At 40.7% G+C, this 14,799-nt stretch overlaps 1 protein-coding gene across 3 annotated transcripts in view; it reads left to right on the forward strand.

Annotated features, from left to right (window-relative positions):
- Nucleotides 1–14,517, forward strand: part of SYT14 (synaptotagmin 14) — a 167,352-nt gene extending 152,835 nt beyond the window's left edge. For all 3 annotated transcript variants that reach the window (XM_075863273.1, XM_075863271.1, XM_075863272.1), the window contains one exon: nt 1,919–14,517. In XM_075863273.1, the coding sequence (XP_075719388.1) occupies nt 1,919–2,232 (314 nt within the window). In that variant the 3' untranslated portion in view covers nt 2,233–14,517. The remainder of the gene's footprint in view (nt 1–1,918) is intronic.
- The last annotated feature ends 282 nt before the right edge of the window (nt 14,518–14,799 follow it).

A 14,799-nucleotide genomic window follows, 5' to 3' on the forward strand; every position in this document is an offset into this window, starting at 1 on the left:
CTAAACTAAAATGTACACTGGCACCTGTGGCTTAGTCCTTTGGTGGATCATTGCTTGTATGGTCAGACTTGATAAGATCTGGCCAGCAAGCTCCTCTAAAGACTAATCGAAAGGATTGTTGGAGGCTCTGTTACTCGGTTTTGGGACCTCATTTACCAAAATTTTTGATTCAGATCTTGATTTTGAGAGCATTATTTTCATAGGTGGTTATTTTGAGCAAGTGACCTCAACAAAACTGCCGCCTGTATTGTATATCCAGCTTAACATCAACTCCTAATTGAGAATTTATACATCAATGCCTTCATGATCAATGGCCTCCGTGATCCTGAAGACGGACATGTCCTATAACTTTACTCCAGGCTATCAAAACACTAGACCTAACTGACATTGCTTTAAAGTTAACTATGGAAGAGCCACGTCTGTCCCAGTGAATATCATCAAAATTAAATTAGGCGTTAATTATCAGTGAATTCACTATTGTATTATACAACAAATACACTGTATTATAAGGTCTCAATTTTTTGTATTTATTTTTTAATTTAACCTTGAGCGTAACGGTCAGTGAACAAAATATGTCTGGGATACTCTAAGCCAAGGCCCAGCTATCACACAACAAAGCTTCCTCCTTTGAACAAGTCATGCTCATATCAACTAAGACATCAAACAACATGAGCTACGACTGGTTCAAGCCTTTACCTGCCCTAATATTTTTTTGTTTTATATTATTCTCGTTCGGTATATGGTTGAAGCAATTGCATTACGATATATAGCCCCCGTGAAAATAATTTCGAGCCCATGTTAGGCATCAGTAGTGTAAATTTTTTAAATAAAGGTCCAATCTAAGTATTGGCAATAAACCATTTTTTCTTATTTAACCAAGATCGGTCACTATTTTGGATGCAGTGCCCATTTACTGGCATATCAGGTTCCCAACACATAATTTACGTCATGTTTATGTCTATCTCATTTTTGCTCAATCAACTAATAATCGTGAAACCCGTGTCGTATAGCGTCAGTTTGCATAATACTGCTTTGAAGAAGAACCAACACAAGGGTGTTAATGCCCCTCTCTTTTTCTATAATGTCTTTTTTTGCTGTTTGCCCCAAAATGACCGGATTTTTCAAACGCCGTACATGAAACTATTATGCTCAAATTTTCTCTGCCTGTGGAATGAATTTTAGTACATTATTCGCACTCAGAAAGGAGACAAATTTGACAAAATTGCAGTCTGGATGCATTCAAGTGACTTGGTTTGGCTCCCAATCTGATCCTTTTAACTCAATCAAAACCAAAAAGGGCCACTAAAGCAGTGCAGTGTACTAGGTGGAAGACTCCTGCTGTTCTGAAAGGGTTAAAGTCCAGATCTGCGGCGCTAAACCGCATCCATGCAGAGTGTTCCTAGTCCGTTCCCATATTTGGCATCACGTTCTCAGCTCTTCTGATGTCACCATTGCACTTCTGCTCCTTAACCCCCTCCTCCTCCTCTCCATCAATTGTTCTCATTCCCTCTGTTGATGTCTTTTTATTCTCCAAAAACTCAGTGGTATGCTTCAAGTGTTGTGGCTAGACGAAGCTTGCTCAGTGTTAGCAATGCTATATTATTTGGCTTAGTGCAACGATTAAGAATGCAAGAGGATTATGTGGTATACCGTATCTATGCAAATGCAATAGTCTGAATCATACCGAGCCAAGACTAATATTTGATTATTTTTTTTTGTCATTAAATATTTAACAATTGGATTTTCCTATTGAATTTTTTTGTCTTCTAAAATCTTATTATAGAGCTGAATAAATTGCATTTGATTCAGGTGACTGGTATACTCCATATCTTTCTCCGACACTAATGCATTGACTAATAATGTGCCATAGTGCCTCCATGCCCAAGATGATTCCTAACCATCTCATTCATTTTTATAGATACCTATGTAAAGTTAACTCTGCTGAATTCCATGGGTCAGGAAATGTCAAAGTGTAAGACATCCATCCGACGAGGTCAGCCGAACCCGCTGTACAAGGAAACCTTCATTTTCCAAGTGGCTCTTTTTCAACTGTCTGATGTGACTCTCATATTGTCCGTGTATAACAAGCGCAGCATGAAGCGCAAGGAGATGATAGGCTGGATATCCTTAGGTCTGAACAGCTCGGGCGATGAAGAGCTTAATCATTGGACTGAAATGAAAGAGTCAAAAGGACAGCAAGTATGTAGATGGCATACGCTGCTGGAATCGTAATTGCCATCGCTAGGTCTCTCGTGACTCAAGAGAGCTCATCTGCTCTTTGAAAGGACAGGATGTAATTTTGCCACCTGCATAAGATTGCTCCTTGCAGGTAATGGCTTTGACATGCTGTGGAAAGCTCAGTAAACAGCAGAGATGAGGTTTCATGCCGCAGTGTGTATTCCTGTGCATCTGAGCGGAGATAGGCACAGGACGTGAGACACATGGAGCTGGATTTTTAGATAATATTCCAATCACTTCTTAGGTGCTTTTCTTATTTTGTCTTGACTAAACTGTTTTGTACAATGTTCTCACCAATTAACCCGGCACTTTTTGGCTCGTTCATAGAGGAGAGTAGGGTAAGACCCCTATTTTGTCTTATTTCTGTAATGTACTTCATCAAAACCGGCCAACAAGCTGTCATTGAATTGTATCTCCCATGGTGCCCAGTTTAGACTACATGCAGTATCATGGGAAATGTAGTCTAGTAGTGACTAACCCTGGTGGTGCAAAAAGGACTTTTGCTGTCCTGCTGGTTTGGGCAGCTGATCTGATTTTGAGTAAAGTTGGCATGTTCTCCTTTGAGTTTATATCAGATTCCTCCTGTCGCTCCAGTAAGTTTATTGGACTCCATCTACGTTGGCCATGGTCAATGATTAATTGGCGGTGATAGGGATATTAAGTTCAGCTGGGTCCAAGTTCAGTGATTATATGGTGAGGCAGAATACATTGGCAGTACATAAATAGTCAATAGCTGGAGCCGAAGTTCTTTGATTCCTGTAAGACTTCAAGAGATGAAAGTGGTCTTAAAGGGTAACTAAAGTTGAAAAAGCTTTTGACATGTAATAGTGACCTGTTAGAAGTTTTGTTCGGTGGGGGTTCGAGCACAGAAACCCCCACCGATCACTAAAACAAAGCAGCAGCATCGCTCGGGTGAGCGCTATGCCGCTTTGTTTCTGATTGGATTTCCTAGGATAGGTGTACAGGCTCAATAGAAAGTCTATAAGTCCGTACACCACTGGCTTGGCTTTCCGCGGACAACACAGATCAGAAAAAAAGTAAAACAAAGTGGCAGAAGCGTTCACCTGATCGCTGCTGCCACTTCATTTTAGTGATCGGTGGAGGTCTCATTGCTTGGAGCCCCACCGATCAAAACTTCTGACTTGCAACTATGACATGTTTCAAGTTTTTGAAACGTTTAGTTAACACTCTAAGTTACCACCAAATTGAATGGTATAAGCTGGACATATACCTCATATTGATGTTTGTGGGGTATTTGCCAATGTAGGCATAGTCTATGTATAGAGTATCAAATCGGTTGTTGTGCTGGGTATTGCTCCACACTGTTTAGGATATTTCGCTCATCTAAATATATAACACATATTTGACCAGAAAAGTTATGTAAGACTTCAAATAATTTCTTGGCATTCGTGCCATCTGGAGCAGATGATTAAGGGAATGCAAAGGAAAAGGTCTATTTCATATATATTATGTGCTGGCCATAGCTGCGATCAGTCGAAGGATCAGAGAACCTCTTAATGGTGACAAGCTGGATGTGGAGAACAGGTCATATGTCCAGGCCAGGCGTTTATGTTCAAAAATACAATTCCATGTTTGCCCTTATTGTCATCAGATATGAAAGTCTATATAAAAGTAAAAAGCACAAATTAGAAGCATAAAACCTACATACAACCATGTCAGACATTTTCTGGGATTTATTGAAAAGATAACTAAGAACAGAAAGACAGTAGTTTTGAACAACCTCTTCTCTTATTGTGGGTGGGTCTTTTTTGCAGGACACTATTCATGGGTGGGTCTTTCTGCAGGAAACTATTCATGGGTGGGTCTTTCTGCAGGAAACTATTCATGGGTGGGTCTTTCTGCAGGAAACTATTCATGGGTGGGTCTTTCTGCAGGAAACTATTCATGGGTGGGTCTTTCTGCAGGAAACTATTCATGGGTGGGTCTTTTTGCAGGAAACTATTCATGGGTGGGTCTTTCATCAGGAAACTATTCATGGGTGGGTATTTCTGCAGGAAACTATTCATTGGTGGGTCTTTCTGCAGGAAACTATTCATTGGTGGGTCTTTCTGCAGGAAACTATTCATGGGTGGGTCTTTCTGCGAGAAACTATTCATGGGTAGGTCTGTTTTTATTTGAGGAAACTCTACAGGAGGGCACTTTGATTCAAGAAATCTATGGACGTCCATACAATGTTGTTTACAATGAATATTGCTGAGAGCTGCGCTGGATGTGGCTCTTGGTTGTAGCTAACAGGATGATTCTGAGCAGGAGGTCAACTAAACATTACAGTAGGGCTGAAGGCAGATCACCCCTTTAACGTCCCATTTATAGCACGCATTCTTTTACATTGTTGATACAACCAATAAAATGGATGCTCCCTCTAAGTATCGACAGCCATGGAACAATAATCAAATACCACAGAGAAACTCACCAGCACTGATGGCTTTAAAGTGTTCATGTTGAAGTCGGAAGTTGGGATACAACTCCTCCTGCATGTTTGTGACTCTGTGTACTATATGTTGTATGTATAGATGAGATTGTTGACAGACAGTTTGATGGAACTGGTGAAAAGTTAACAATTAAGGCTCTTTCCTGGATTGTACTATGAATATTTCTGTAGAGGAAGCCATTTTGTATCCCATCACAAGTCACTCACAAAATGGTTGCCTCAATGATGGATCCCATTTAAATTTGTTTATTACAGTCTTATTGTCATTTTTTGTACCATTACCAGACATTAACATTTGCACATTATATTTGTTACTAAAGCTGAATGTTCATTGTAGTGTGGGTGTCTGGGAAGGTTTTGTCAAGTACTTTATATATGTAAAAAAAAAAGAATGTGACGATAAAACGTGAATAAAATAGAAACAAGGAGATTGTATACAAATATGATGACAGATATATGTTATTTTATTTACGGACCCTTTTGTATTCTATAACTGTAAGAAACAGTAAATGTTCTACATTGCTGAGAAGGCCTATTTTATATGTATTCATAGTGGAAATAGTGTTTGAGCTGGGTAATGAAATCTCTACCATTTTTTGACAGTTGTGGGGTACATTAGGTGTGGTCTGTCCATACCCCATCCAGGTGTAACAAGAGCACTTTATTTTTTCTAAGCCTAGGGCTCGACAATGACATCAATATTTGGCCCACTCCATAGACCACAGTGTCAATTGTAACCGAGACCGTCATGAGAGGATCCCAAAACAGAGTTTAGTTTATCTTATCTTCCTAAATCACTGTGAGTGTGACAATGGAGGCGTTTCATATTGATATCCTGCATAATGATTTATACAACTCCCATTGAGTTCAATTCCTGGTGGTGGATTTAGGCAGCCAGAGTTTTATAACTCTTAAAGTGGGGGAGAGTACTATGACCTTCTCTACATGCTTTCCAGTGGAGCCCGTGGTAGTAGTGTGTGGGTCAACTATGACTGTTACCCAGCAAAGAGATGATTTTTCCATCCAAGGGACCAGTCTTGGAGGGTGTATTAAAAGGTCAATAAAGTTTTGATATTGGCAGCCATCCAGGCCCCCACCAATGCCTAAAACGAAGAGGGCGAAGCAGTTGACAAAGCACTGTGCCCCTTCGGTTGCTAATGCATTTCTGTCATGGAAAGTTGTGGCAGATGAAGACGGTCTGATCGACTGTCTCTTGACTGTCCTCAGCTAATCTCGCTTCTCGAAGGAAAGGTGGAAAAAGCCAACAGCAGTAGGAGGAAAACAGTGCTCAACCAAGGCGTACAGAGAGCCTCAACCATTTACCCTTATGGAACCCTGAAATTTCTGATACCAGCCCTGGGCACAGCTAATGTTTTAGTCATGTCATACAAAACATTTCTTTAAAAAGCTGCGTATCCCCAGCTTTGATCAAACCCCTCTAATGATTTAGCTTTTGCCAGGCATAATATATCCTATTGATGGGCCTAAATTTCTCGAATTAAAGCACATGTACAAAGATATTGGTGTATTCATGTGAACCATAAGCCTTCTCAGCAGTTGTGATCGATCACTTAATACTGTATGATTTTTACATATCGAATGTATTCCTGTCGATGCTGTAATTCCAAGCACAATTGCCTTGTTTCTCATTGGATGTAAACAGTTTTTGTTCCAAATTGCTATTTTCCACAAAAGGGACATCTGTATCAGGGTTCACATACTTCGTGCTTCATAAATTTTGGATGACTCAAGTATGTTGAGTAAGAGTTAGACTTCATTCACCCCTACAAAAATCTTACTGGTGGTTCCGCACTTGAAGGAGCTCCAGAGTTTCTTCGGATTCCTTTGGATCCTGAGTTTTTATGGGGTGTTTCCATAATTCTATCCAATCTTCCCAGTTTAATTAAATATCCCCTCTACTAGATTCTACAGGATTCGCAAGAGGTAGTATTTTTTTACACAGAGGGTGATGTAGATGATGACAACACTCCACGTAGGCACTTGATGTGCATACTGTTGTCCAGGATTCCAGTTAAGTAAGATTGTGGCTGATGGAAGACTATTTCAAACTTGCAAAATTAAAATAGAGTGCTAAAGTTTTTAGGTAGGGTCCGGAGGATCCTACAGCTAGTGCCGGTAGTCATTTTGTGTTAAGTGTAGTGTCGTTCTTAATGATTCCTGGGTGGATGTGTGTCCTATATAGTGGAAAAGCTTCATTTTGTTTTAAATAGTATTAAACCCACAAAAAAAGCATAAGAAAATATTGACCCAATTGTATCTCCAGGCTAACAGTAATTAGAATATGTGCCAATCTATATAGTTGTGGTTATAGATTTTTAGCATCGTATATGGTTATAGCTGTTTATATACATTTCATTCTTGAGTTGCCTGTAGCTAAGTCTCACTTAAAGGGGTTCTTCGCTTTGGAGAACCCAACCTTGCTTGGTAGGGCCCTTGACAATCAGCTAATCTCCAAGGGTCTAGCTGCTGGGACTTCCAGCGATCAGCTGTAATCTGTTGGGATACTTTGGTGTAAATTCCATTTCCCTACAGCGCCACCACAGGGGAAATTAACCATTACCCAGTGCCCATTCATGTCAATGGGTTATCTCTGTAATGTAGGACAGGTCCTCAAGAGCGAAAGACCCTCTTTGTTACCGCTCTCAACTCTGGCCAAGTGATGAGGAGCCTGAACAGAATACCCCCTCTATTAACGTAGAGTTCCCTAATTGGGCATATGAAAATGGGTTTAAGAAACCAGACAACCCTTTTAAGGGCAGCTGTAAAACCAGTTTTAAAAAGACCACCTTAAAGGGGTTTTCCCACCATAGCAAGTGATGGCATAACGCTAGGATGTGTCATCACATACTGATCAGTGGGGGACCGACTGCTAGGACCTTCCTGATCCTTAAGGCCCTTATACACGGACCAATTATCAGGCCACCGATCGTACACAGAACACTCGTTCCCGATCATTGCCCTGTGTAAAAAGGGCAACGATTAGCTGATGAACAAGAAAATGCTGATTGTATCGTTTATGCAGCACAAAATATTATCGTTGGCAGCACATCTCACTGTGTAAACACTGAGATGTGCTACCAACATTATAGAAATGTATGGGGACGAGCGATCGCAGTAAGGAGTGCTCGTCCCCATACTAGCTCCTTGTGAAAGGAGCAAACGAGTGCCGATCAATGAGCTGTCATGTTGATGGCCTCTCGTTTACACAGCCCACGTCGGGCCTTGTAAGAGGGCCCTTAGAATGAAGGGACTGCAGCACTAGCTAAGCACCGTGGCTCCTTCGTGGTGTTTCCTTGAACAATAACGATGAATGGGCCTGGTTGCAATTCCCTGGAACGCTGCTGTACAAGAGTCAAGCAGTTTGACCCCTTGAAGAAATGGAGGCTGTTTCTAACTGATAGCATTTGCTTTCAAAAGAATCCCATTGAAATAAAAAAATAAAATAAAAAAAATGCATGTGCTTTTAAAAAAATGATGGGACAGAATAACATAGAGAACATTTTTATTTTTTAAGGATGCAGAATTTGCATTGATACAAATAACAATAATAAAATGATAGTGTCACTTTAAGAAGAAAAAAAAAGCAGAGGAAACTGAGAACTCCTGATACATTTCTCCCATATTGTCTTCATGTCTTTTGGTGCCTTTAATCACAAGGAGAATGTGGTCCGAATTACTTTGGGCCTCCTTTATAAGCACTAGTGCAGACAGGAAGGGGAGGAGTTTCCTATAGCAACCAATCAGATTCCAGTTGTCATTCTTTAACCTGCAAAGGTAAACTTAAAGCTGAAATCTGATTGGTTGTTATGGGCAAGACTCCCCTTTTTGTCTCCAGTAGTTCTAATACATGAGGCCCATTATTTCTGTAGGCCTAGGATGCCCATGGCATGGATGTATTGTTAATTCTAGCAGGGCACTGGCTTCTTAGGAGATCAGACATGTTTTATTCTTAAATTTAATCTGAATTTTCTTTTACGTGTGGCTATCAATTTACAATACGTGTTTTGTGTTATGTGGAATGAATTACGTGTGTTGCAATGATACTATACAAAGAGGCTGAAGCAATTATAATTATTCCATCTCCTCTTTCCTGTGATCTCGCTGGTTATTGTGGGTTAATGTACTGCAGCTTATAAAGTATTACATTAGTACAACACAAATCCTTCATGTCAAAACATTACAACTAGAGATAATTAGAGACATTAAAATCATGTTCACCATTGCGTTCTGCACAAAGCCCTGGAATGTAATATCCAAATTGTATTACGGTTTACTGAGGTGTCACCGCTACATAGTTGATACCTCATGTAAAAAAACATGCAATAAACCTAAAGGATAATAGTAACAGAGCGGAAGGGAGGATGGTGCTCCTAGACAAAACTCTACCGATTCCGAAAATGAAGGGACCGAGGGCCTCTTTAGCTTTGCAGCTCGGCTCCATTCAAGTTAATAGAGTTGTGTTTCAGTTCCCTACACAGCGGGTGGACAGGAGAGCCGCTAGGCCAGTATAATCTGTGGAGGAACTGAAGTGCATAATTAGTGCTACTGCCCATAACTCTGAGGATTGTGGGGGTCCCAGAAGTCAGTCCCCACAGATCAGGCAGTGCTGACATATACCATTAAAGTTATCTTCTGACACGTCAATGAGTCGGGTAAGAAGTGAATAGTAGAGCGGATCCATAAGCTGGGACACCCACTAATGCTCAGAACTAGGGGGGCACCGTCCTTAGTAATGCACCCTGGATATTGACACAACAAGTCTGAAATCAACGGCTCTTCGAAAGTAAAGCTGGCTGAGATTTCAAGCTAGGACAGGCCCCGCTACCGCTTCGCATCAGGAATGTGAGGTTCCCAGTTCACGGACTCCCATCAGTGTTATTTTCAGGATATATGTCAAGATTACTTCAAAAGAGCCTTCTATTCATTTTGACATAAATGTACAATTTTCCTTAAATAATATCAGCGGCGTTATTTTTTGACGCCTATTGCAAATATGCAGTGGGTGCTGCCATTTTGGATACATTAACATTGGGCAGGCATTGCAGAAGCAACACTTGTGGTGAGTGTTTAAGAGGGTGGGAGGGCAGCTGATCAGGTCTCTTGAGTCTGACAGGCCCAAAACCAGAATGTATGCAATGTGAGTACAAAACTAAAAACAGGAAGGTGTTCCTAAAAGCGAAATACCATTTTATGAGTGAGTTCAACATGAAGGCCTTTTTTACACAGCTACGTTCGGTCCGTGAGATACGCACCATGTGTCGGCCGCATTTCCCGGACCGAACACAGTTCAGGGACCCGTAGTCCAAGTATCATAGTCATCCATGATGCTGTGAGTAACCCGCTCAACTGCGGGACCACCGTCCCATATTGAAAACATGATTACAGTACGGGGCAGTATTCTCACGGGGAGGCAGTGACACCTAGCGTCGTACATAACTATGATGCTAGAAGTACGGCTCCCTGAACTGTGTTCGGTACGGGAAATGTGGCCTACATACGGTCCGTATCTTGCGGACTGAACACGGCTGTGTGAATAAGGCCTAATACTGATGTGGCAGCTGATGTAGCCAAAATTGCACGTAAAATATACAATGTTCATAAAGAAGAGGTTCTGAGAACTGTGTCTTGAGCTGTAGGCAGACAGAATTTTATCTTGGTGAAGTTTTTATATGGTGCAGTTCCTAGGGGAACCATTCTCCAGGCTCTTACTAAAAATTAAAAATAACCAGTACATGTGAACGTACCCCAACAATGACTCTGGTGTGGAAGGAACCTGCAGAACACTGAACATCAGGGACTGGGTGCAGTAATTCAGCATATATGGGGTTAAAAAATACAAGTGTCTTACAGCATATGTTTACAATTTTTACAAACTTTAATATACCCCGCTGTTTAAGATTGTCTGGCAATTTGTGTCTTTTAAGCAATTTCAGAAGCAGCACTTAAGAAAAGGACTGTTATGAAGTTATACGCTGGGAAGATACATAATAATGGTGATAAGTAAGAGGATGCTACACTTAGACTAGTCATATATGGAACCGTTTCATGATTTCAGAGAGACATCTGCTCATACAGTTGTTTATAACATAGTTTCACCTTTGCATTTTATTTTTTCATCTAGATATAATCTACATAAAAAATTGGACAAGTTTTGAGATACTATGATTTACTTATTTTGACTGATTTTGTATTACATGAAAAATTCTACTGGTGGCTGCTTGGAATCTGTCAGCACTGTGCTGACAGACACGCCCTTAACAATTTCAACAAGCTTCTATAAAGGCCCTTTTACACTGGTCGATTATCGGGCAAACGCTCGATCATCTGCTGATCGTATAGTTTGAAAAAAGTTAAATATTATCGTTTTCGGCAGCACATCTCCTGGTGTAAACAGGGAGACGCGCTGCCGACATAATAATAACAACGTATGGGGACGTGCGAACGGAGTAACGACCGCTCGTCGTCATCCATAGCTCCGTGTGACAGGAGCAAACAAGCGCCGATCAGCGATGTCTTGAATATCCGTAGGTGAAAAAGGCCCTTAAAGCCTTAAGTCTGCTGTATTGCATTATGGGAGATAATTTCTACATCAGACTACTCTGCAGTGCCTGTTATAAGCTCTTAATTTCCCATAATGCTTTCTTCTTAGACACTGGACCAGCAGGGGCAGCTGGGAGATATGAGGTCAGAGTACAGACAACTTCTAGGGAAAACTGAAGTGTTTTGTGCAGGGCCTGAGGGTGCAAGGCAAGATTTTTGGATTCAAAGAACACCAAGAAAATAGAAATTTGAACCACCCCCTCAGTTTTCTGGCTAAACACATTGAAGTATATGGTTTTTGGGGGTTTGCCATGTTTATGAAGTTCTTGCACCACTTTTTTGGAGTTGTTAAAGACACAAACAGATTCATCAGGAGGTCCTGCACCATGTTGATGGATCTGCCTCAAGTTGCACTGTCCGTTCATATGGTGCACTGGTGTTGAGAAATCTCCCCCAGTGTATCTATAGTTAAAGTGGAGCTGCTCTTCTGGGCAAGTTACTGAAAAGTTATATGGACAAATAGCCTTCACTTTTTTGGTATTTTGGTCCTCATGGACCATGGTGTTGGCAGCAAAAAAATTAATAAATAGGATACTAACTGATGAGAATTTGTTGACAACAGGGAGGATAAAGAAGGTGATGGCGGAGGCTATAGTGTTGTGATGACTGGAATACTGAAAATGCTGGACTGTCCGTGGCATTATTATTCTTGTACTGCTGAGTAGCGAGAAATGCTGATAGTCTCCTTGATGGTCAGTTTTTGAGTTTGGAAAATAATGGATGCACTAAAGGCCTAGTAAAGAGATCTTCTCCATGTCACGTTCTTAAAGGGTCCCAAAGCTGACATATGGGGAGCTGTTTGATGGGGTCCTTCCAATGGACGACTGCTTTATCTGTACCTCTGTCTGCCTCTGACATTTAAGGAACGCTGTGGTCACTGGTGATTTTTTTACTCTAACAAAAACCTCTGCAAATGTAAAATAAAAATATAAGTATTTGTGACTTTTTGGTTTGGCAGAACAACTATCTGGTTAAAAACACTGCTGACCACAGTGTTCTCTCCATGTCACCGTCAGATGTGGGGGCAACTGTAGCAACTATACCAACTCTTCATATCTTAGAAGGTCTCATCAAACAACACGTCATATCTCAGAAGGTCCCACCAAGCAAATCTTCATATCTCAGAAGGTCCCACCAAGCAAATCTTCATATCTCAGAAGGTCCCACCAAGCAAATCTTCATATCTTAGAAGGTCTCATCAAACAACCCGTCATATCTCAGAAGGTCCCACCAAGCAAATCTTCATATTTTAGGAGGTCCCACCAAAAAACTCTTCATATCTCAGAAGGTCTCATTCTTCCTATATCATTGTCCCTTAATGTATTTTTTATGGTCTTGAATTAGAAAATCATTGAGTTTAATCTTTTTCTCAACTGCATGGCGCCAGAGTAGTTTTTACTTAGCCCTTTCGGCTGATGCCCAGATTCAAGTTACAATGTAAATCAATTCACTTTGCGGATTGTGCAGCACAGATATAAACATATCTCCACCTTTTTCTATATATTCTAATTGAGAGATTGCGGGTATAGGGGCAGCGTACCAATTAGATGCCAGATTCCATATAGCAGTAAAGTGATTGGTTGCTTAGGTTGGAACATTTCACATTCTTTTTGCTATCTTTCTGATAGTTAAACGCTTCTGTTGATTTACCTCTTACCCAACATTGCCACAAGTGAATCCAGCCTAGTTCTTAAAGGGCAACACGGGTCAGAACCCAAGTGCTGTTTCCTCTAGATCTTGCATAGTAAGATATCTACAAGAACTTACAAGTAGAATCGCATAGCAAAAGTCCAGGCATGCAATCGGTGACAACAGCAGACTTCCATAATCCGGTGTAATCTGCCAGTGTCACTGTGTTATCCCCCGGGCGCTGCTTTGCCCCCTGAAGATTGATCTCCGTCCGACACAAGGGAGCTCTCATAGCAGCAGTTAGGAGGCAAGTAATGACATTTCTTCCTATTATGGGAAACCAGTGGGATTTCTGCAAGCAATATGGTGCAGAGGACACATGCTGGGATAGTGACAGTCGGTTGTCAGTTACTGAGACGCTAATTTCAGTAAACTATGGAAGTAAAAAAAACATTATTACTGAAGTTTGGCTATCACTCTGAGTTACTCATATATGGCACTTTTTACGTTTCGGGTAGAAATGCTCTTTAATATGCAATGATCTTCCCACAACTCGAACTTGAAAATTTTAAAAAATTTATTTTTTGTTAATACAATTTTTTCTGTTGTCCAAAATGAAAAAAATAAAATCTACCCATTTTTTTTTTTTTTTGTGCCATTTTTGCAAATCAAGTGGTTAGGAACCAGTGACATGACTGAGACCTGAGTCCACCAGTGTAAGCAGTAATATTTTATGAATCAGGAGACTTGCTTTAGAACCTCTAGTGAGCCAAATCATTTAATTTATTTGCAAAAACCTTCAAAGGGTTGTCTGGAAGGGCAAAAAATTTTTTCACAGAAACAGCGCCACCCTTTGCAAGGGCTCTGTCTAGTATTGCAGTTCATCCAAATTCAAGTGAATAGGGCTAAATTGCAATACCATAAACATAAGTGGCAATTTTTCAGGAATAAAAGAGACCCTTTTTTTTCTAAACCCCAAAAATTAATCTTCAACCATGAATTATGGCGCTCTTGATCCCCACAAAGTTTGAGTAATGTAAACTGAGCCATCTATATAGGAAATGCTCCCCCTGCTGGTTAGTATGCAGAGGGAGTAAGAAACATAATATGGGCAATATAGGTAACAAGGTCTATCATTTCTTTTTCGTGATATGTGAGGCCGTATAGAGTAACATATTGGTTGTCTTCTATAAGGTCGGCACTAGACTAGGGACTGCACTGTCATATAATGTGTTAGTGGCCCTTGTTTCTATCCATGAATCCAGGCTTATTCCGGTTCTCTATCATACATTCCAAAGACAAAACCTTGCACACTGCCAACGCTTCCTAAAGATGAATGATGGATGTCATGGGGGGTGTAAGACTCCATTACCATGAGTAGGTTTCACTTTTCTCAAAATGAACGAGATACAAAGTCTAAATATTTAATGAGTGAAAGTATGATAACTGGTGATAAATATGAAGAATGGGTGAAAATATCTACACGGCGTAGGAGTGAATGCAAGTCAAGGGTATGTTCAGACGGGCTATTTTTAGCTGTTTTTCAGGCCGAAAAACGCCTAAATGGCAAAAAATGCGGGGGGGGGGGGGGGGCGGGTGCTGAACGCCTCCAAACATCTGCCCATTGATTTCAATGGAAAAACTGCGTTTTGTTCCCACGGTGCGTTTTTTTACACTCCGTTTGTAAAAACGGCACGTAACAAAACGCCCCATAAAAAAGAAGTGCAGGTCACTTCTTGAGCCATTTTTGGAGTCGTTTTTCATTAACTCAATAGAAAAACAACTCCGAAAACGTCCGTAAAAAACGGCTGAAAATCAGGGGCTGTTTTCGCTTGAAAACAGCTCCGTATTTTACGGCC

This window comes from Rhinoderma darwinii, chromosome 4 (assembly GCF_050947455.1).
Source record: "Rhinoderma darwinii isolate aRhiDar2 chromosome 4, aRhiDar2.hap1, whole genome shotgun sequence".
Taxonomy (NCBI): domain Eukaryota; kingdom Metazoa; phylum Chordata; class Amphibia; order Anura; family Rhinodermatidae; genus Rhinoderma; species Rhinoderma darwinii.